The 21,596-nt window shown below is 45.7% G+C and overlaps 5 protein-coding genes across 5 annotated transcripts; 1 reads left to right on the forward strand and 4 right to left on the reverse strand.

Annotated features, from left to right (window-relative positions):
- Positions 1-606: 606 nt before the first annotated feature.
- Positions 607-1,928, reverse strand: RhiXN_11232 (alcohol dehydrogenase; the record flags this gene model as incomplete). Its single annotated transcript, XM_043331047.1, has 5 exons — positions 607-849; positions 1,052-1,247; positions 1,298-1,388; positions 1,459-1,563; positions 1,613-1,928. 5 exons carry the CDS (start codon positions 1,926-1,928, stop codon positions 607-609), a joined length of 951 nt encoding a protein of 316 aa, XP_043186392.1.
- Positions 1,929-3,599: 1,671 nt separating this feature from the next.
- On the reverse strand, positions 3,600-5,994 carry RhiXN_11233 (cytochrome P450 family protein; the record flags this gene model as incomplete). Its single annotated transcript, XM_043331048.1, has 16 exons — positions 3,600-3,659; positions 3,716-3,796; positions 3,851-3,876; positions 3,995-4,059; positions 4,114-4,179; positions 4,238-4,315; positions 4,381-4,403; positions 4,459-4,683; positions 4,738-4,849; positions 4,901-5,171; positions 5,228-5,342; positions 5,404-5,425; positions 5,485-5,561; positions 5,618-5,682; positions 5,747-5,754; positions 5,804-5,994. The coding sequence occupies 16 exons, from the start codon at positions 5,992-5,994 to the stop codon at positions 3,600-3,602; spliced, it is 1,485 nt and encodes a 494-aa protein (XP_043186393.1).
- A 1,609-nt stretch (positions 5,995-7,603) lies between these two features.
- Positions 7,604-11,005, reverse strand: RhiXN_11234 (DNA mismatch repair protein MutL; the record flags this gene model as incomplete). Its single annotated transcript, XM_043331049.1, has 11 exons — positions 7,604-7,750; positions 7,802-7,947; positions 8,000-8,168; positions 8,225-9,499; positions 9,553-9,632; positions 9,683-9,767; positions 9,828-9,945; positions 9,998-10,198; positions 10,246-10,454; positions 10,504-10,798; positions 10,860-11,005. The coding sequence occupies 11 exons, from the start codon at positions 11,003-11,005 to the stop codon at positions 7,604-7,606; spliced, it is 2,871 nt and encodes a 956-aa protein (XP_043186394.1).
- Positions 11,006-12,027: 1,022 nt separating this feature from the next.
- Positions 12,028-13,297, reverse strand: RhiXN_11235 (glutathione S-transferase; the record flags this gene model as incomplete). The annotated part of the gene is made up of 10 exons (XM_043331050.1): positions 12,028-12,171; positions 12,228-12,355; positions 12,443-12,475; positions 12,548-12,564; positions 12,621-12,685; positions 12,739-12,825; positions 12,882-12,977; positions 13,029-13,061; positions 13,119-13,198; positions 13,252-13,297. 10 exons carry the CDS (start codon positions 13,295-13,297, stop codon positions 12,028-12,030), a joined length of 729 nt encoding a protein of 242 aa, XP_043186395.1.
- Positions 13,298-14,804: 1,507 nt separating this feature from the next.
- RhiXN_11236 (ABC transporter transmembrane region) lies at positions 14,805-21,584 on the forward strand (the record flags this gene model as incomplete). Its single annotated transcript, XM_043331051.1, has 32 exons — positions 14,805-14,879; positions 14,961-15,635; positions 15,692-15,766; positions 15,823-16,155; positions 16,218-16,338; positions 16,398-16,417; positions 16,474-16,586; positions 16,638-16,725; positions 16,780-16,843; positions 16,897-16,913; positions 16,964-17,039; positions 17,100-17,221; positions 17,276-17,785; positions 17,843-18,002; positions 18,057-18,119; positions 18,236-18,249; positions 18,303-18,754; positions 18,809-19,196; positions 19,259-19,311; positions 19,363-19,410; positions 19,467-19,725; positions 19,774-19,880; positions 19,936-19,950; positions 20,001-20,160; positions 20,213-20,250; positions 20,301-20,514; positions 20,575-20,589; positions 20,648-20,740; positions 20,790-20,833; positions 20,904-21,177; positions 21,227-21,344; positions 21,403-21,584. The coding sequence occupies 32 exons, from the start codon at positions 14,805-14,807 to the stop codon at positions 21,582-21,584; spliced, it is 4,986 nt and encodes a 1,661-aa protein (XP_043186396.1).
- Positions 21,585-21,596: the final 12 nt, after the last annotated feature.

Genomic DNA, 21,596 nt, shown 5'->3' on the forward strand with positions numbered 1-21,596 from the left:
GTATATAGATGTATATAAATGTATTACTAAACTAAACTAAATCATATACAAAAGTAAAGACAGTAAAAGAGAAGTAGAGATAGAGGGGTTAGGATAGAGGGCTCGTGTGCGGGCCTTTATATATCCCAAGAAACCTACCGAGTCATATGGTAAATTGCTGCGCATATGACTGCGCACTGAATGACTCGTACTTACTGACTCGATTACTGCGCATAGAACATACTAGAAGAATCTAGTATTTACAAGATATTTCAACAGAAATTACATTCTGGGAGCACTTATAATTAGCATACACACATCGGGCCTATCCCTGCGAACGATCTGGTTTCTTTTCTTCACAGAACCACATTGTGTAGTTTAATCGCATTCTCCCTTCTACAGCCTACACCACACCCCAAGTCGAATCTCGAACCTCAGTTCGGGCGGCCCACCTGTGAATCTTACTCTGGGTTGGGTAACTCTTGATCCGCTTTCGTTGATCTATGACCGTGAGATATGTTACATTTCTCTTCTCAGGTGAATAGCACGCACAAATCAAGTATTTCCTTAGTAAGTCAAATGGGTTGGTTGGTTATGAATACTTGAAGTAGTCAGGTTTGCACTATTTTACACTTCGATAACAACCTTTGCGGTATTTGCCCCTGATTGCACGGCGATAACTCCTTCTCCAACACTGTCAAGCCCTTTGAGTGTCTGCTCTGACCGCTTGATTTGCCCGGATTGGACGAGTGGAAATAATTTACCAAGGAGTTTGATTGTATTATTAAGTTGGCCTTCATATTCCTTCTCTCCGGTCAAAACGAAAACCCCTTTGACTGTAAGTTGTTTGAGAAGTATATGCGTTGCGTTCTAAAATAATTTCTGGTTATGCACCACTAAATCCGGGTAAGTATAGGACATACCTTAATCACATAAGGCTCCGATGTGTTATATTGTGAAATAGCTCCGCATACAACCACCCGGGCACCGACATTACATGTATCCAATGCAGCCCGTTAGATTTTATTTTAAGTATATCGCCTTGGTCTATTGAGCTTCTTCCGTTCTTCACCTCTAAGGTCGAGCCGCCAACGTTATCCCAGTAAATATCAATCGGCCCTTCCTTTGCAACAACATCCGCAATGCTTTGTGTCTTGTAACCAAAAGGTACATCGACGCCGATGTCCTCCAAGAATTTAATTTTTTCGTCAGAGCCAACGGATGCTATGACCTTGAGACCTTTCGCTTTGGTGAGCTGAGCTACAAGCCTGTGGCATCGTTAATAAAGAACAATAGCTGATACACAGTCTCTACGTACGACTCAACCGCACTGGCACCTGATGAGACGAATATGGTCTCCCCTTTAACCGGCTTGCCTATAGTCTCGAGCCCGTAAAATGCCGTCATACCTAACCAGCGCAGAATGGCATTTCAATCAAAACTTGTCCGTGATACAAGTGTGTGACCTCTCCTACATACCAGGCATTCCAAGGACGCCAATATATGCAGAGAGCGGGACGTCTGGTTTCTCTTTGATAACTCTAGCCGGATGTTCAGGTCGCAATACATTGTACTCCTGAAATGCTGGTTTTGATGGTATCTTAGAACAGATCCAATCCATGTGTGTACTTACAAAGCTCTTGAACATAGAGTAAATCATCTAGAAAAACTTCGTCTTTCTTGGATTGAATCACCTTCCCGATTCCAAAATCTGTGATCGGCTTACCGATTTTGAAACTATCGACATAGGACTGCGAAGATACTTTCCGCATTCTTCCCCGTAAATGTGGGTCGATAGACAGATATACTGACTTCACAAGTATTCCACCGTTAAGTGTAGCACTATCAAGATCAATTATACTGGTGCCCTTGATAATAGTTTCGTTGAGAACGGGGTACTCTTTAGGGACAGAGTTAAAAATGGCGGCAGAGTTCTGAATTGTAGGCATGAGGGCAACGTGTGGTCGGATCGAACAATCATAGCGTATGCAGGTCCTGCAATTTATACACCCCACCCTTGTTTGTTTTACTTGTAGTTTCCCACGTAGAGGTATATGTCATTACTCAGCCGATGAAGGTGAACATCATCGTGGACGCGGAGATGATCGTCATACACACTGCCACAGTAAGCCAACACAATGGCCGAAGTAATGAACTAATCCGATGGCTGGTTCGCCTGTGGGTGGTCACGGGCCCCCCTCTTGTACCACGTTCAGAACCCACACGGTATTTACGGCGACCGAAGCATAGATTGATTGTAACGCCTAGCTTTTCAATATTATCAACCATTATCAGACAACAGCGGACGGGAAATTCCCCTACTACTCAGGGATGAAGGGCAAATATAGTAAAATATTAACATAAATAGTTATCACTAGTTAATGTTGAAGCATATGTATAGGCAACCAGATGAACAAGCTTAAGACTAAAGAAATACAATTTCCATTTTGCGCTGATCTGGATTTGAAGTTCTGCGATTCGGGGAGTTTTTTCGGAGCCTGCGTGATGTATGCGTATAGCTGATCATTGTCACATTTAAGCTTCAAACAGAAGCTAAAATCTGATGCTCTTGAATGTCCATATGTTACCAAGTTGAATACAGATATAAGTTGGCTCCAGCTACGACGTAGCGAATTGATGCTCGCAGGGAGACGTCCAGTGAGATACAAGTGGTAACAAACACATCACGTAGATACGCATACATGTAATTCAAGTCACGAGGCTAGTATTTCAACAGATGCCAATGGGAACGACACCTAGTTGACACCAAAGACTGAATCCCAAGCCCAAGTGACCGCCCAAATCGACACCTCCCCTTAGGGTATTCATAAAGCTTGAGACTGATCATATTCAAAATTAGCAAATAGATCTGGGATTAGTATTAGCTTTTCTCTGCGTTAAGATTTAAGTTGATGCACATGCACTTTGTGAGAGGGCAAAGATACCTAAAATGGATGATTGTCCTTAACAAGAAGACTTATTTTATTTCTATTCTGCACCACACTATCACGTTCCGAAGACCAGGCCGGGGTGGGGCAAGGTCAGTCAGCACAACCACTTGTCAGACCGTTCTACATCCATAGCGCCAGCTTCGCCTATTCGTGTGAAACGAGCATGCGCCGAACTCGAGTTGCAGGTTGCCCGAAGATTACCCAGGGTTATTTACTAGCATTTACCCCTGTTAATGGACAGGAGATAAAAAATGAGTGGCGATAGCAAAGATCGATCACAATTGGGAATGGTACTGAGTACACGTAGGAAACCTCCATAGCAGCCAAAAGGTGGCGGCAGTGTTTACGGGACCAGCCAGTGTTTGGACTGGGTTAAAATCCTATAGAACAGAAATACGATAGCATTTCTTATTACAGGTAGTTATCTAAGTTACCCCTTTTCATAAAGCTAGGCGGATGCATACAGTGGAGATAAGTTGGCAATGGATCGAGGTGCCAGATTTATTAGGAAAGCATTAATATATTTATCATGACTACCCAAGATAATACATGCATGTGGCAATATAGCAGGGAGGGAGAAACAAAGCAAGCGCCATCAGATTAGGAAGACTGAACAAGCCCAATGTGCCGAGCCATTGCCGTAGGCGCACATCAGTCATACATATGGGCCTAGAGTTGCCTCTCGCGCTTTGTGTATTTGACATAGAATGTTTGATCTTTCGGTCGCGCCTGAAAGTCAATGCTATACGTCAGTTTTGTTATTCAACAGTTAATATGATTCTTACTTGGTAGATGTTGTTCCTGTCTGGAACAGTAACAGATGGATCTGGCTTTTTGTCAACAGAATCCACAATCTCGTAGTCATACTGAATAATGGGGTGAGTTTAGTATATGGACTATACATATACGTATAAATTTACCAAGGTCAAAAAAGAGCGCATATAGCCTTAATTTCATATTGAGCAAAACGCTTTCCTAGACATGGGTGACGCCCAACTCCTGATGATATAATATTAGTGATTTAATTTAGTGGCATTTCCCGCACAATTATCAGATTGGCTTACCCCATCCGAGGAAGGCATGGGCCTGAGATTTATCTTGTCCAGACGAATACCGGCTCGGGTCAAATCTAGTGAGTAAATGTTTAATTTGCTCATAGAGAAACGGTAGCTCTGGAACTCACTTGGTAGGGTTAGGATAGATCTCGGGGTTATTATGAGTCTCCCCCGCAGAGTAAACGAGGAAGGAGCTTGGTTTGGAAGAAAATATGATTTACTAGTAATAACTGAAAGTTGAGTTCTGCTTACCCATTTGGAATCTTCCTTCCTCCAAGTTCCAGATCGCCATTGACAACCCGGCGCAATAGTGCCCCAGAAGCAATCAAGCTGTTATCACACACGTATGAGTAAATGAACTCGATTCCGAAAGCATGCTGAGTGGGAAGAATTACCGGATAGTCTCACGTAGGCACGCCTGGAGTCACGCGATGTCAGCAGTCGAACTTGCCTTTGGTCAAGAGTATGCTCACTTCCAAAATGGGCATTTCATTTTCCCATCCCTGAGGAGGAATCTTCGATAGACGCTCTCCGACTGTTCCATAGCTCTCCGATACCGGAGCGTACTTGTTGAGCAAACCTTGAAGTTCTTCGACTACCTTTTGTTTCCACTGCGGCTCTTGATCCAGGAAGATAAAGATCCAAGCACTCATCAGTCCGCTATTGACTATGCCGGCGAAAAGGACAGACATAATGAACTGAAACCTTATGAGTACCTGCATCATACTATTCTGTAGCATATAAACACCCACAGTGATAACCTCCGTAGTCGAGTCACCAAGGTCCATAAGAACCTGCAGTGCATCTTCTTCTCGGCGATCTTCGCTTCGGCGCGCTTTGATAATACCATCAAATAAGTTATAGCTGGAATATTTGTGTTTAGCGACAAATTGTTGAGTTCACCGTAATACTCACATTTCTCCTGTAGCTGAAACCTTCCGCTTTCGAGCGTCAGATGGTAGCCACGGGAGAAGAACAGATGTAGGCGTCGTGCCCGTCTCAACACGCCAATATAATTGCTCCAGCTCTTTGCATTTTTCAACCGAGTCTGCTATCTCCCGGGCGGCAGCAGCTCGAATAGTAAGCTGAAAAACTACTGAATAGATTACTTCGAATGGATCGAATTTGCCGGTCTCGCCCCAGTTGACCGTATTTCGTTCAATATCAGACATGAAAGATGGGGTGACTTCATGTGAGAATCAGTACTGTAGGTATCGAGGGACTATAGAAACGACTACTTACGGTCTGCCAGACGATCCATCCTGAGAAGAGGTGATAGCCGACGAAGGAAAAACGACAGACTTTCTTGATCGTTCCTCTCAACTTCGTCTGCGACGATGTCCTTCACGTTCGGTCCCTTGAAGAAGCAACAGCCTTAGCCATGAATATTACCACGATCAGCGCAGCTGTATACTTACCCCACCGAATAAGAGGCGATAGCTATCAAGTAGTTTCAGTACGGATTGGGTATAGAACTTTGGGTTATATTTCACTCTTACCCTTCACTGAAGCTAAGGTCCTTCTTATCAAAAAATACTTTGCGGGCCTGTTCTCCTCTGAGTGCTACAACTTGGTGCTGATCATTCCCCTCGTCAGCCTCAACACATGGTGCACTAAGTAAGATAAGCTTACCCTCAATATGTTGAAACCAAAGGCAGTCTCATTTGGTAAGCTATCAAATCCTTCTTTCAGGAAATCTACGGGAAGTCAGGAATAGTATTTAGAGGAAAGCTAATCAAAATGCTCCGGAACGATCCCTACCATGACGTCTGTGCATATGGTTAGAATTGCTTTGGGACCTCCGTTCGAAATGCTTACTTGGTGAAGAAGGCCCATTGTCCGATGATGGGCCAACCTGATACCCGCTTGAGGGTGCTACTATCAGTCTTGAGAAGATACCAAAGCAATCCAACAGCTGCAGTTGCTGCAGTGCCGGCAACGAGTTGGTTGTTTCCCGACAGTTGGGTATTCAGGTGAAGGTCGAATGGAAAAGACGAGGAGGAATTCATCCTAAAGAATATGTGAGTCGATGTCGTATGTGTGGGTAGATATTGATTATTCTCTTTTCCCAAGCAACGCCGTTTTATACAGAAGGAGCGGAGGATAGGGCCAAAGATTATCCAATCATAAGCTAGGGATATTGGTTCGAACCTTTCAATACCGCCTGGTTCTATCCTTGGGGGCAACGAAAAAGAACCAAGTCGGGGCCCGGAGGCGAACCGCCAGGCGCGCGCAGCCCGGTAAGCTAGCGCTTCTTTCTCAAATCACGACTATTTACAAATGCATATCAAACGTAAATTGGCAGTGGGTGAAACTATCGTATTGTCAAGCTTGAGCAAATATACAGTAGACTCTCGTTCCATGCTCGTTGATGGGCTCCAATTCAAATTATTGTTTCTAGGGCTCGCCGGGATGATTTTAGCTTTATAAGCACCTTTGTAATCAGCGGCTTTTGAGCTTTCTGTTGGCTTTGGATGGCACACACGCGCAAGACGTGCCAATGCTACATTAAAATAGACACATATTATATGTAGAGAGCTTAAAGAGTAAAAGATGAATGAAATACACATAAATGAAATAAGTGGAGAGGCCTTAGAGCCTAGCATGCTCAAGCATTCTTTGGATCTCGTCTTCAGGTTTCTCCCCAGGAATAATGGTGACAGACCCGCAGCCCGTGGAGGATTCACTCGTACCGCTTCAAGAAGTGACGTTATGCACGATCACCTGTGCATAGATGGAATTGCATACATATACGCATTCACTCATCTGGTAGTATGCACGGTACCACACCGAAGTATAGGCTATGTACCGTACCGGGAACCATCGCGTTCAATACAAACCTAGGCAGAATCTGGCATTTTATTATTTCTATATTATTTTGTTATATTTTACAGTCAAAAACGAACTTTTGCGCGAAGCTAGACTGCTGGAAGAACATTGCACAAGGATTCATGCAAACTAGCGTGAAGACAGTGGCTGTGCATAAAAGCCAGGCGGAATCAGACAAAATGAAATAGTCTGGCAAACTGCCATCGAGAAGCGAAACGCGAGCATGGAACGAGCGAGCATGGAACAAGAGTCTACTGTATCTGCAGGTCTGTAGTTCCAGGTGCTCAGCTTACGAAGCCATCCGATTAACTCTGTAGCCATGTATTCGCCTCGTTAATCGTACCACTGACTCTGATTGCTTCAATTTCTTTACAAACGCGCGAGTGCGCGTAGGTATCTGACGGCTGATTGGTTGAAATACTATTGCGCTGACATCGCTCTTTAGGTTTCGGACCTGACGCTAGTATGGGCTTATGCAGTTGATGGTTTAGGATGAAGCATGATCTCTAACGGCCAGGATTTAACTAATACCTTGAAATATTATACATTAATGTGCTGGGGAGAAATACAAAGTTATCGCACTCACACAATTCTAACCCAAATACATATACAACTATCCACCTGCAAAATTACGAGTAGAACTACAGCTAGGGTTGTCCCGGAAGGAGATTAAAGTAGTCACTAATAGAGATTACTACAAAAAGGGATATGTTTAGATTGTACACATATTTGAAATGAATTGCAACCACAGACTAGTCCATGGCCGTTGCGTGGTATCGACCGCGCGTCTTATAGCTTCGACGCGTCAAAAGATTTCCAGTCAAATTCTGAGCTCGATCCTCTTTGATATGTCCGCAAGTTACATAAATGCCGCATAGTTGGCCGCCCATGAGGGCAGTTCCAGGGCTGGTCCATGCCAGCTAGGTTCCGGACCATCTGCAACACCGTGTCAGAGACGGCGCAATGAATACTTTGGCTTTTACTTACGTTAGTCATATGTCGATGTTTTAGCGCCGTTCCTATCATTATGGAGCTGCGACAGGCGCGCATAGCAAACATCGCACGAGCTTTGGAACATCGTACGGTTTCGCTCGGATTCCCCTCTTTCATTTTATGCAAGATTTCTTCGAGGTCTAAGTAAATAAAATAATTAATATAGCTGTATGAACGGTTGTTGAAACTGACCTTTCATATCGAACATCGTACCCTTGCTCATTGGTTGAGCGACAAGTCGGACTTTAGGCCGCTCACCCTCCACTGCTTCCTTGTCTACTTGAATCACAAACCCGTTCTTGTTAAGTACATCCATATTGTCAATCGCAATTAGCTCGTCTACAATGCTCAGTTCCAGTATCTTAGGTCTGATGAAATAGTTCAGCAAGCATATCTCTAATGTCACGAAGCCCTCACTAGCCTTATAAGTCTCTGAGATTGAATCTTGGTTGTGCGTTGCAAGCGCTCAAAGTTGAACTTCTCGTCTGCTGCATGCTGATCAACGATAAAAAGGTCGTCTAAGAGACTGCCATCAGGTGTCTTTTTTCTTAATCGAACAATAATGAAACCAAGGTTGAATTGCCCCAAGATATCCATAGATAAAAAGTCTTGTTTCTGAATAATTCGGGAAAGTTGTTGTTCAGTCTGCGCACTGTTATCGTTCTCCCAGTCCGTTTTGAGCGTTGAGGATGAATCCGGTGCGGAGCTACTAGAAGACGTTTGCTGAATTCTGTTCTTATATAGTTTTCTAAGCCTTTCAATGTCTACGCTACATCGAGCAGATCGACTCTGCCCTGTCTTCACAAATTCGGTGCCTCTAGCGTCCGGCTCAGGCGTGGGGTGACGCTGACGAGGCTTCTTGGGCGTGCGAGCTGCTGCGACTGGAGTCTTGGGAGTGGTGTTAATTTCAATGATTTCTGGGTCTTTTTCAAGGAAGGAATCCAAAGCATCTTCGTGACGCGCAGAAGCCACACCATCATTAGAGACAGCGGGCGCTTCGTTCTCAACGATTTCATCCTCTTCCTCTGATACAATTATTTCTTGGGCGACAGGCTGACTTCCTGGCAAGGCCATTCCAGCCAACCGCTCCCGAAGTGCGCTCCTTGCAGCTGCCCCCGTCTTTTTCAACACCTTTCCAGCTGGTTGATTCTTTGTTGAGACAGGGGCAGGATCACTTGAAGGGGGAGAATCGGGGGGCGCTGATTGTCCAGAGCGAGGAGGCGTAGAGGGTGGAAGGTCGGAAGAATGAAATTGAGACGATGAAGAAGCACCTGTTCGATGCCTCCATGATGCTGTTGATGTCGAAAGAATAGCTTGTACCGATTTCGCAGGCGACGAATATGCGCTTGTAGGCATGGTTTCAACTGGAACAGAAGGGGCTAATGGAGGACGAGCGGGAGAGGGAGACCATATCTCCGTAGGTGATTCGGGTCGAAAAAGTTGATTGGGCGTCTTCAGCGGGGCTGGGGTGGAGCCTTTCGGTACTGAAATTCCATCCTTGGGGTCAGTTTCTGGTGATGCGAGACGAATTTTCTTGTTTGGTCGGGGAGGATTGGGGGCGAGGATTTGAGGTGTCAGTCTGGTTTGTGTAGTATCGTCCTCCTTAATCTCATTTGAATTGTTTTTAGATAATTTTCCGTCGTTAACCTCGTAGGTTGAGCGAGCGTCTGAAAAGGCTGCCTCTATAGCAGTCTGAATTGGGATGTTCAATCGACTGACATGGCGGCAGACGGGTGGAAAAGTACCTTTAGAGAAGCAATCAAGCCGGCTTCGTTGTGCAACATAATCATGCGTTTATCAGGGCTAACATTAATATCAAATGTCTCTGTTATGGAATCATTCAAGGTGCCCGGCGCTGTACAATTGGCTACGTACCACTGGGTAACTGGAAGTCAACAACAATCATTGGCATTTGCGTCGGATTGAAGGATTTGTAGATCTCATTAAACGCCTTTTGGATCTATGATTCATCGTCAGAGATTTGAAATGATGGCCAAAACTAGTCAAAAGATTGCCGTACCTGTTTAGGTTCGAAAGGTCTTCCATTTAAATAAAAGAATTGTCTTTCGCTGGTTAGCCGCCCCGACATGTGAGCAAACTTGGAAATAAGCCCCCGAACCCGAACGTGCAGCTCATCACTTTGATCGCGTTTCAATAATCTTTATTGCTTTATGGACAACTGAAACACACCTCATTCCTTCGCCTTTCTTCCCAATCTTTTTTACGATAGATTTCTCGGGTGGAACAGTAAATTCGAGTTCTAAAGGAACAAAGTGATCCAGCGTCTTCGGTCCCCATACCTGAGATACACTGGCCCGTAGGCGTTGAACCGGGTCAACATTCGCATCAGGCTGTACCAGCGGGGCTGATTGAACCTGATTCTGGCGGGGTCTAGTTACGTGAGATTGGCCCCATCCAAATAGTGACCAATTACCTACCCCTTGCCTGATTGGTTGCTGACTGTTAGCCTTACACCCCTCGGTGCTCGTGTCGAGCCCATCCACGCGCCACCAACGGAAGGAACAAGTGCGTAAGCTTGTAGTAATTGAAGAGCACGACCAAAGTCTCGTTTGATCATTCGTTCGAGCTCACGCCTACGGACGGGAAGAGGGGCAAATAGCTTTTCAACGAGGACTGTTGTGCCACGCTAAGATACATGTCAATCGAGGGAAGAACAGATTGTGAAAGATACATACCTGACGAGCAACCTTCTTGGACGAATTTTCCAGTTCGCCACTTTTCGCAAACTGAAGGACGGTACCCATGGGAGCTTCCTCTGCTGTTGCAGTAGTAATTGTTACTTGCTGACATAACGCACACAGGCTGGCCAGTGCCTCGCCGCGGAACCCGAATGTTTGAACGGACAAGAGATCGTCTAATTGTGAGATTTTGGAGGTGTGATGTTTTCGCGCCACGGCAGCATAATTGGCTTTGTCGATGCCACTCCCATCATCGATTACTTCGAAGCTTGTAAGACCTTGGTCCTTGAATCTGACCTCTGTATTTCAAGCTATAAGTTCGGTGGCCATAAGGATTAACACAGGTCCTGAACTTGCCTATATTCGACGCGCCTGCATCCAGGCTATTCTCAACCAACTCTTTCACAGCAGTCGCTAGGTCGACAACAACTTGGCCAGAGGTAATTCGGTGAACGGATTCTTTATCTATGGAATTGATTGTCTGTGTGGTATCTGGCATTCCCAGGGATATATATAAAAGCCAAAACCTGAACTCGGTCCAATGTGGAAGTTGAAAGGAGCCTCGATCGACGACACAGCCACTGACCTTTGATATTTGATTAAACTACATCATTGACCGGGTTTGCAAGTGTTCAGCACTTGCAAACAAATTATCCGTAGCACATTTCAAGTCTTGATGTAGCTCGTGTGCAAATTTATATCTGCAAATGTAACCAAGCTTATGTATAAAGCACTTAGCCAAGCGATAATTTGTAAGTTATAATGTTGACAACAGCCACGCTAACAAGTGCCGCGTTAATAACCAGTAAGCCCCCGGGACTTTTTAACTGTACCTTAAATCACGCACAAACCAAACATTAAAGATCCATATGCAGAATGTAGGATGCGCGAAATGCTTCGGGGCAATAACCCGATACAGTACTTCCGTCTCAAATGTATCCACATTCCAAAGAGTGTTTGTACCCCTTTCAAATTCACAAGTTATACCTATCATACTATCTAACTTTATTATGTAGGAACCACAAGAGGGTGTATACGGCATCGTAATTTACCATCAATTGAATAGGAATCCTGTGTATTGAGACTTATCTGGACCATGTGTTCAATGTCCAATACTACTCTGTTCGATTCTATCAATGAATTCATAATATGTTATAATTTATAGCGTTCGCAAGAGAATAATAGTATCCCAATAGAGCATATACAGCTTTCATCTCATCAAGCTACTCTAGTAGTGACACTCAGGCTCATGGAGCGATGTTGCACTAAAAGAGAACATAGATTTGTGTGTTGAATTCTGAGATCAACGGAGCTTGGATAATAACACCGTGGGATTCAGGCGACGCTAATGAATAATGCCTTTAAGTATCTTTAGGGCTACGAAACTCGTATGAGCCGAAAAGGACGATGATTGGCCAGCATGATACGTTGTGCATAGTAATTAAAGCTATTAGGATAAGGATATTTCAACCCTTCGGTAGCTCTCGAATCCAATTTGCTGCGTAATACATCTAAGGGGCATCACTTCTGAGTCTGAAGGATCCATTTGCGCCTCTCCTCGACCGCCTTCTCCTCCTCCTCTTTCGTCATAGGAGGACCCTGAGGATCTGGGATGTCTAACCCGCTCTTGACCTGAGGCCTCTCTGAAACGCGTTTGACCCAAGCCTTAATCTGTAATCAGCCCATCGACAACTCAACGCTTTCAACTAAATTATGCTTACATCTAGGTTCGGAAATTCTTCTAGGCTTTCTATGCCTACCCAGGAGCTGAAACGAACCCAAGGGTATGTGTTGATATCAGCGATACCATATTTACCCTTGCCTAGTCCAACAAGGTATTCCCGGTCGACTAGACGGTCGTTAAGCACTAGTTTCAGGTAGGATTTTACAATTATTATGCCTTGAAGCAATCAACGTGTTGGAGCTATATGCTTACCTGAGTACAGGCGCTTTGTTTCATTGATGTATCCTAGAGATTTCGCATCACAGTCAGATTTTTTACTTACCCCGCTTCACTCGGCCATGATTGAAATTAACATACTGTTGATTGCATACGGTCTGAAGAAGAAGGTTAGTGATTGGAAAATAACAAGCAAGGTATATCTAGGGCTTACATTTTCTCGACTGCATACCGATAAAAGTGGCCAGCCTGACCTTGCATCGGACCAATGCCCCCATGCTACGATTACCAGTCACGTCATGAGCGATGCAGACTTTTTCACAAGAACTTACAGTAAAGAACAGCCATTGCAACTGCTCCGAGTACAGATCCGGGTCTATTACTGGGTCGTAACTGAACTTGCGCTCAACATCGTAATGCTGCGAAGCAATCAAGAGTCGGTAAAACAGTTGAGACAGAGGGCGCTGGCACATACCTGTGCAATATAGAGCAAAATGGCTGCCGATTCGAATACAGCAAAGTTGTCACGCGAGCGATCGACCAAGGCTGGGATCCGTCCATTGGGATTAATCTGTAGTGTGTCAGAATAGGAGACCGAGGATAAGACTCCTAAGCAAGATACCTTTAGAAACCACGGCTCTTTTTGCTCGGTTTTCTAGATAGGTGTAGCTGAAATTAGCATACAGGAAGAGAATGCTGGCTGATAGCATACATGAAAATCGATTTTGTAGACCTCATATTGGAAATTATATGCTTCCTTGAGCTCTTCAAGAGCAATCGATACCTTGTGCCCTGAACGAACCAAGTCGTTGGGATATATTCAGCGAACAGAAACTATGACGAACCGTTTGGAGTACCGGCAGTATATAGCAACGGTGAGCTGGGAGACATAGTCGGGTGAAGTTTCGGTAGTTCGTGTATGACACAGGTCTCAATTGGGTGGTTAGTGCTCAGCAGGAGATGATCTCAAATTTATTTATACTAATAATTCGGGGATGCTTACCGAGCTCTATGTATGATTGCTCAGCTCCATCACGGGCTCACTCAGCAACCCAAGCCTAAGCGCCATGAAAAAGCGCCAGGACGACCCAACAAGTGAGCGAGTTTCGCAATTTATGGTATTCCTATGTGAAAATCCAACCAATAACCTATATTTAGAGGCGCAGCTGAGGTTTGAGGGCGGGTTCGCAATCACAAAGTGAAATCATAAGATCGTGGTTTCCCCTAGAGCTCAGGAGTAATTACCAAGCTCATACAATAGGTTACGCCTGCCGGTCATGTATACGGGCACATACACCCGCAATCCATGCATACGGACAAAAGGTGACTATCCGGTAACTAACCCGAGTTGGCTTGGTCGCCTCAAAGGATTTGGATGTGACGCCAGCAAGTCCACCCTCGTGATATCAGTACCAGCAAGGTATTTTAGATTTCGTTTTAAGTGGTCGAATCAAGTACAAGGGGCCATGGAAAAGGTCGACTTGCTATAGGGGAACTGTTTCAGGAAATTGACCAGAGTTCAATCAACTTGGGCTACTTCTAGTACGCATCCGTTGAGCCGTCATGACAAAGTTGTAAGCCAGGAGTGAGTACGTGAAATTGGTGTGAAGTTTCAAAGTTAGCATTTATCAATCGCTCGATCACTTGTCGAGTGTTAAACATATGCTACTTGACAATGATCAAGGATCTCCGATGAGAGGTACCATTCAACAGGGTATGGCGAGGAAGGTCCGGTGGAGACAAGTATCATTTTGAACCCTTTCTGAAGAGACCAATGGTTCTGTATTGGGTCTGCGAACGATCACGAGCGATCGGCGTGAGCACAGCCACTCATTACCCCGGTTACCTCATTGATCGAAGTCAGCAGTCAAGGAGTGACTCAAGAGTCAGGACAAGAGTCAGATACTTGGGTTTGAGCCCAGAAAGAAGATACACCATGCAATTAGGTGTTGCTTAGTATCAGCAGGCCTGTTTACAATAGTGCATTGTTATGGAAGAGTGTAAAACAACGGATTAGTAATATCAGGCTGATGCCATAATCTGGAGGGGGTCCTTAAGTCTAGACTTCGTCTTTGTTTGTCAGGTACGACATAGGCAATGTTTTGGAATTTTCCATGGCACAGGAGAACCAAAGCAACAGTCGCAGGATGAAAGGAGTATGCATAAACAGCGAGTATCTGCCACAAGGTATCTTGCGAGTTATGTCTTCATACCTCATGTTCGTAGCTGGCATGAAATGTCTTTGAAATGAATTCGGAATAACGCGCCCTGACAAGCCCTGTGAGCAAACACAGCCATCGGGCCCCTGGCATAAGGACCTCCACCACACTTGACTTGTTTTGATAAAAAGCCATTTTTTCTCCGGGGTCACTTGTATTTTCAGCCCTAAAGGTTGGCCATGGACCAAGCAAACCAATGGCCCCAATGGGTGTGTCCTTTGGATCCAGAAAGTGGAGTATATCCTGTATGGAATGTAAGTCGTGTGAGGACAACCGACACAATTGCAAGATGCTGACCTCGTATCTACCAATCTTCCGGCTCCATGACCGCACAGGATCTAACGAACGAATGCATACGAGATACATATACGCTTGCAACTCCAGTATTCCTTGCGATTTGTATATTATTATATCACTCGGTCTCCACCCTGAGGACAAACTCTTTTTCTCGGATCCAACTTCAATCTTCACGTACCACACTTTGTTCCATATTCAAACCTTTCTTAACACTCGAAGAGGCTGAGGCTATAGAGTATGAAACTAAAGGAGATAGTGACGTAGGAGTGGTACCCACCAAGCGCTCTGGATCCCCCATATGGAAGACAATTACACTTGTTCTTGTCGCACTGCTCGAGACTGTCGCTTGGACTATCCACGGATGCTACCTCTTATTCTTGACCTCCAACACTCGGGGCAATATTTGGTCCTCCTTGTTGGCCCTTGCCACCGCCGCCTCATGGGTCTACGCAGCCATCCGGCCTGTCACCCGAAAACGCGTGGCGACGCCAATATATGATCTACTTATCTTTTACGTCGTACGATTTGCCGTAGCTATCGTTTCTGCAGGCTCTCTTCTATTCTCCTCTTATGTTTACCGGGACTACATTCCACGGCCACAGATCGTTGGCCTTGCTGCCGATTTTACCGCCATTTTGGTTGGCCTCAGTGTTCTCCTTAGCTTCCCGATGGGTATCCCCAGTGTTCATGTCGACGCGGGAGAAATAGGATCGGTGAGTTCGCTTGCGATCCAATTCCGAGTATGACCGACTGACGCTGGGCAATCAAGTCTATCAGCCCAGAAGATTTTACCACCGTCTGGGGATGGTTCACGTTTACTTGGGTCGGCCCATTACTCAAACGCGTGAGCATATAACCGCAAGCTCATCAGAAGTAACGATTTGTAACGAATTTTGATAGGGGTCGGCAAAGACATTAGACGAATCTGACGTCTGGAAGCTATCTTCGACGCTCCGCTCTAAACCTCTCTTCACCGCGTTTTCGTCCATCAAATCATCCAAGCTCCCTCCTTCGTCCTGGGGCTCAACATGGACATTGGCCAAACACCTCTTGCGTGCCAACTCGCGCGACCTCGCACTGGAAGCCATCCTCACATTTTTCAGCGTATTCTTCGACTACCTTGGCCCCTTCTTCCTCAAGCGCATTCTCGATGCCGTGGAGTCACATGAGCCTGAAATGCGGGCTAGGGCATATGTGCTGGCGGGGTTGGCTTTTGTCAGCCGCCTTTTGAAGGTGTGTTATTTCGTGATTGGGCAAACTGTGCCGTGAGGCATTTATTCAACCAATACGATCAGGCCCAGGCGGATGCGCAGCACATGTGGCATGGACGCCGAGCCTCTACTCGAACTCGCTCGGAGATTATGGCAGCGGTATATGACAAGGCACTCAAGCGCAAGGACGCAGCTGATATGTCCGGTAATAAAAATAAACAAATATCCAAGGGCAGGAAGAAAAAAAGGACCCGATGAAGCAAGAAAAGGCGGGTATTGGCAAGGTGCGTATCTTTATTACCTTCAGTATGAGCCATTTGTGAAATGGCTTGGCTCGTAGATAGTTCAGGTTATGTCCGCCGACGCAAGTCGAGTCGGAAAAACAGTGAGCGGCGCGTATTATATCTATGCCGCACCATTCGAGCTTATATTTGCGTGTATTCTCTTGTACCAGTAAGTGGCATACATTTCAAGTCGAGAAACTTGCTTCAACGATCGTTTCAGAGTTCTCGGCTGGTCCGCGTTTGCGGGGTGTTTTGTACTTGTACTTGCCATGCCTCTGAATCATTATTTATCAAAGCGCAGTGTTGCAGTAAGTATTTGAATTGGTTTGTTTATATTCGAACTAATATACATTGCGACGCAGCTCACACGCGGGTTAAGCCATGCAAGGGATAAACGAATGAACGCTTTGAATGAATTGATTCTGGGTGAGATATCTATGTTTGTCTTGGTTATGGTTGTGTCACTAACGCTTTCTTAGGCGTTAAGTTTATCAAAGTAAGCGCTTTAAGAATGGTCAACTGTGAATGTATATTGACTGTTTGAAGTTCTTTGCTTGGGAATCGCAATGGATTAAGAGAATTACGAAAAGACGACAGAAGGAGCTAACCTGGCTCAAACATGGTAAGTCACATGTTTGCTTGAATAATGGTTGGCACAACTGACGTGCTTGTCATGACATAGAGCGAATCAATCAAATGATGTTTAATTTCGTGTGGCAATTAGCGCCTACTATGGTAGCGGTGGTGTCGTTCACGTCATACATCGCCCTTGGGAACGAACTCACCGTATCAGTGGCGTTTACTGTATGTACAACGGTGAACCAGGCCATCTTATTACTCATACCAGAATACTCCCAGTCTATCGCGTTGTTCAACATGCTCAAGAACCCGCTGAATATTATCCCTCAATGGATTGTGACAACCATGCAAGCTGGCGTTTCCCTTGCGCGTATCGCTGCCTTCTTGAGCGAAGATGAAGTGCCGGACATAGTGTCATCTCTCAAAGGGTCACCGCGGTTGTCCGCGTCCCAAGGTGACCAGATGCGTATCGTTGATGGATCATTCATGTGGAATTCTTCGATAATTCAATCGGCTGAGGGGCAAGAGCAATCGAGACGGACGCTTTCGTTTGAAGGTGACATCAGTGACGATGAATCAGAAATGTTTTTCGAGCTTCTTGATATTGACTTGGCTATTCCTGAAAACAAACTCACCCTCATCACTGGTCCAACAGCGTCTGGTAAAACGGCCTTGCTTATGGCCTTGCTAGGAGAAATGACTCAAACCAGCGGAGAGTTGTATTTACCTAAAAGCGAAGGTATCAGTTTTGCGGCTCAAACAAGCTGGTTGGAGCACAAGAGCATCAAGGTAACATCTCTATTATTGTTCATGATCGCCGATGGCTGATATAAAGTTGCCGTAAAGGATAACATCCTATTTGGAACTCCGTACGATGAAGAGCGGTACAACCTCGTCCTCGAGTGCTGTGCTCTAAAACCCGATTTGGAGATTTTCGAAGATGGAGATTTGACCGAAATTGGCGCTCGGGGTGTTAGTCTATCTGGTGGTCAGAAGGCTCGAGTTGGTACGCGCGTGCATCATCTCGGAACTAACCATCGAAGCTCATGTTGATGTTTAGCATTGGCACGAGCCGTCTATGCACATACCAAACGTGTCCTGTTAGATGATCCTTTGGCTGCTGGTACGCTCCTTCCGTTTACATTTGTTCACAGCATTATTGAAATTGGGTCGGGCAATAAGTTGATAGCCATACAACACGTTTCTTGATTGACAAGTTGTTCAAGGGACCATTGTTAGAGAACCGTACCGTGGTATGTGTGTTGATGGCAGATTCTTGTCTGGAGCTGATGCTGGATCCGTCCAGATTTTGGTAACACATCATGTTGAGCTAATGCTGCCATGTGCGCACTATGTTGTTCGCATGTACGATGGCCGAATCGACATGCAGGGTGTCGTCTCTGAGCTACAAGAACAAGGCCACTTGGATTATGTTGCGCTCGATGCTGATGCCTCAACCAGCTCAGAACCTGACATAATTGACTCGGGAAAGAATATGATTGATTCGGCTGCTGAAGCCCTGAATTCACCAACCTATAGGCGAACCTCTTCTCCTATCCAGGAAATACCGAAGGCCACAGAAACCATAACATCAGCACGGGAATCCCGTTTTGCGGCAAAGGCCGCGCGACAACGCACGGTGTTTACCGCGCGGGTAGAACCGCCCCCTAGTAAAGGACCAAGGAAATTAGTCCAAGACGAATCGCGGGCAGAGGGCAACGTCAAATGGCGAATCTATAAGACCTACCTAAAGGCATCGTGCGTACCAATCATTCGCTAACTGGATTTGGTCACTGATGAATTTGATTGTAGAGGTTATTTTTCTTGGGTCGTCCTACTATTTTTGATTGTAGGATACCAAACATTCGGTGTGGTGGAGAGGCTATGGTTAAAAACATGGGGTGAAGCATATGGGGTCCATAATTCGACCCGGAATCACCACAAACATACACTTAGTGCCGCGCACTATCTCAGCCACCCCAATGAATTCGAGGAGATACAACACGTCTTTGGTTCCCAAATCCATCCATCCATTTATTATGGTAATTTGTCCCGTGCAGACATCAGTAGCCTGCATGCGGAGTCTATGTCGGAGTGGCATTTGCCTTCCGCCAACTCGGATCCGTATTTTTATGTTGGTATATATGCTGGGATCGTGTTTGCTGCTGCGGTTATGGCAACGGTTAACTCTACTGTTCAAGTGAGTGAATGAGTTCCGATTTGGGAAGCCCCATCGCTCAATCATTTATGGCGTTACGGTAGTTTACAGCATCGCTCCGCGCTTCGAGGCACTTGTTTAATGAACTATTAAGAACGTAAGTTTGCATGGCCCTATCTGGTCACAGCCCACTGACTTGTTTGTCCAGTATTGTATACGCCCCAATTCGTTATTTCGATGTTACTCCAGCTGGGCGGTAGGTGGCACCCGTGCAAACATTGATTCGGGTAAATTTTGACGACCTCTGTATAGAATTCTCAATAGGTTCGGTAGAGATGTTCAAACTGTCGATTCATCCCTCTCCAGCTCGCTCCGTAACTGCTCGCACTGGCTTGCAACGTTCTTCGCCGGTTTGTTCACCGTATCCGTAATTCTTCCTCCTTTCCTTCTACCCGCAGCGATCATTGCATGGTTGTATTATCTCATCGCGTTGAGTTATGTCCGCACCGCTCGAGACTTGAAACGTATGGAGTCGAATAGTCGGAGCCCGATTTTTTCAAGTTTTGCCGAGGTAGGTGGGGTGTAAGTGAACTTTACCTTGTGCTAATGTGTGCGTTAGGTTTTGGAAGGTATCGTCACCGTGCGAGCCTTCTCAGCTGAACAGAGGTTCTTTGATAAGCTACATAAGCAAGTAGACGATACGAATACGATGTGGTATCATTTCTGGTTAGTCTCGATCTCATGTTGACGATTACATCACAAAACTCACTTGTGTTTATAGGATGCTGAACAGATGGTTAGTGTTTCCCTTGCGACGAACTAACCTGCCTAACTTGACCATGTCAGGCTCCTCCTTCATTTCGACGCCCTCGCCTCCTTGAGTGTGTTCATTACCACTATCTTCGCAATTTCGGGGCTTTTAGGAAATGGGTTGGCTGCAGTGACGATTACCACCGCCATGTCGTTTACGCAGAGCGTGTACTGGTGTTGCCGAACTGCCACCAGTGTGAGTGCCCAGAGTTTGGGAGGTCTTTGTGATACTGATTCAGTTGGTCCAGCTTGAGATGGACCTGAATTCCGTCGAACGAGTAGTCGAGTGCGTTCTCTGTGTTGTAGTCGTCTTTTGGATATTGAATTTTTGGACAGGTATCTTGATCTCCCTCAGGAACCTAACGGAAAGGACTGCCCGAAGCCTCCAGCTCATTGGCCATCTAACACGTCGAGCGATGCGCTCATCGCAGTTGAAAACCTAGTGATGAGATATTCTCCAGAATTGGACCCGGTGTTGCATGGTGTATCGTTCAAGCTCCGTCCGCGGGAAAAAGTGGGATTGCTTGGGCGCACGGGTAGTGGCAAGTCGGTGAGTACATTTTAAGCGACCGATGGTCAGGGTGACTGAAATATTTATTGTCAATGATAGACGCTGGCGATGAGTGTGAGTATTTTGGAAAATTGAAGATAGGCGACAAATTGAATCCGTTATCGTTACGTAGTTCTTGCGGTTCGTTGAGCCAAGTGAGGGAAGCATCCGGATCGACGGCTTGGACATTACGAAAATATCACTACAAGACCTGAGATCCAAAATCGTATGTAATGCTCACAAACTGATTGAAAATACTGACTCGCCATCACAAGACCATTATTCCACAAGATCCTGTGCTCTTTTCTGGAACAGTGCGGTAAGGAAATCAGACTCAGTGCATCGCCACCTGGACCCGGTTGTTTACGCACGTGCGCTTCTTTTTCCAGAGAGAACCTCGACCCATTCAGGCAACACACCGACGCAGAGTGCCTGGATGTGCTTCATCGTGTTCAACTCACAGCACCTGTTATCTCGGCACGAACAACACCCGGATCGACACGTCCGCCATCCCCGACTTCGTACCCCTATGATGATGAAGGGTTGCTCGACTCGAGATTAACCGTGTCGCTTCACACTCGTGTTAGCGCCGGTGGGGCGAACTTTAGCCAGGGCCAACGTCAGTTGTTCTCCCTTGCCCGAGCGCTACTTCGGAGAAATTCGGTGAGTGGCAGAGGAATGAAACAAATTCGTTTGCTGATTGTGTTTAAAGATTGTAATCATGGATGAGTCGACATCAAGTTTGGACTATGCGACCGACCAGAAGATCCAAGATACGATTCGAGAAGAGTTCCAGGATGCATTGACAATTACGGTGGCACACAGAATACGTGAGTGCAGTGGGCCACGTCTCAAATGACTCGATTTGGCTGACCCGAGCAAACAAAGGAACCATCATTGATAACGACCGACTGATGGTGCTGGACAAGGGACACATTATCGAGTTTGATACACCGTGGAATCTAATTGAGCGTGAGGGCGGGTTGTTTAGGGAAATGTGTCTCCAGAGCGGAACATTTGCGGAGCTCAGGGCTGCTGCTGCGGTCAAGGCGGGGGTTACCTTAGAATAGGGCTAATGTGTA

This window comes from Rhizoctonia solani, chromosome 14 (assembly GCF_016906535.1).
Source record: "Rhizoctonia solani chromosome 14, complete sequence".
Lineage (NCBI taxonomy): Eukaryota > Fungi > Basidiomycota > Agaricomycetes > Cantharellales > Ceratobasidiaceae > Rhizoctonia > Rhizoctonia solani.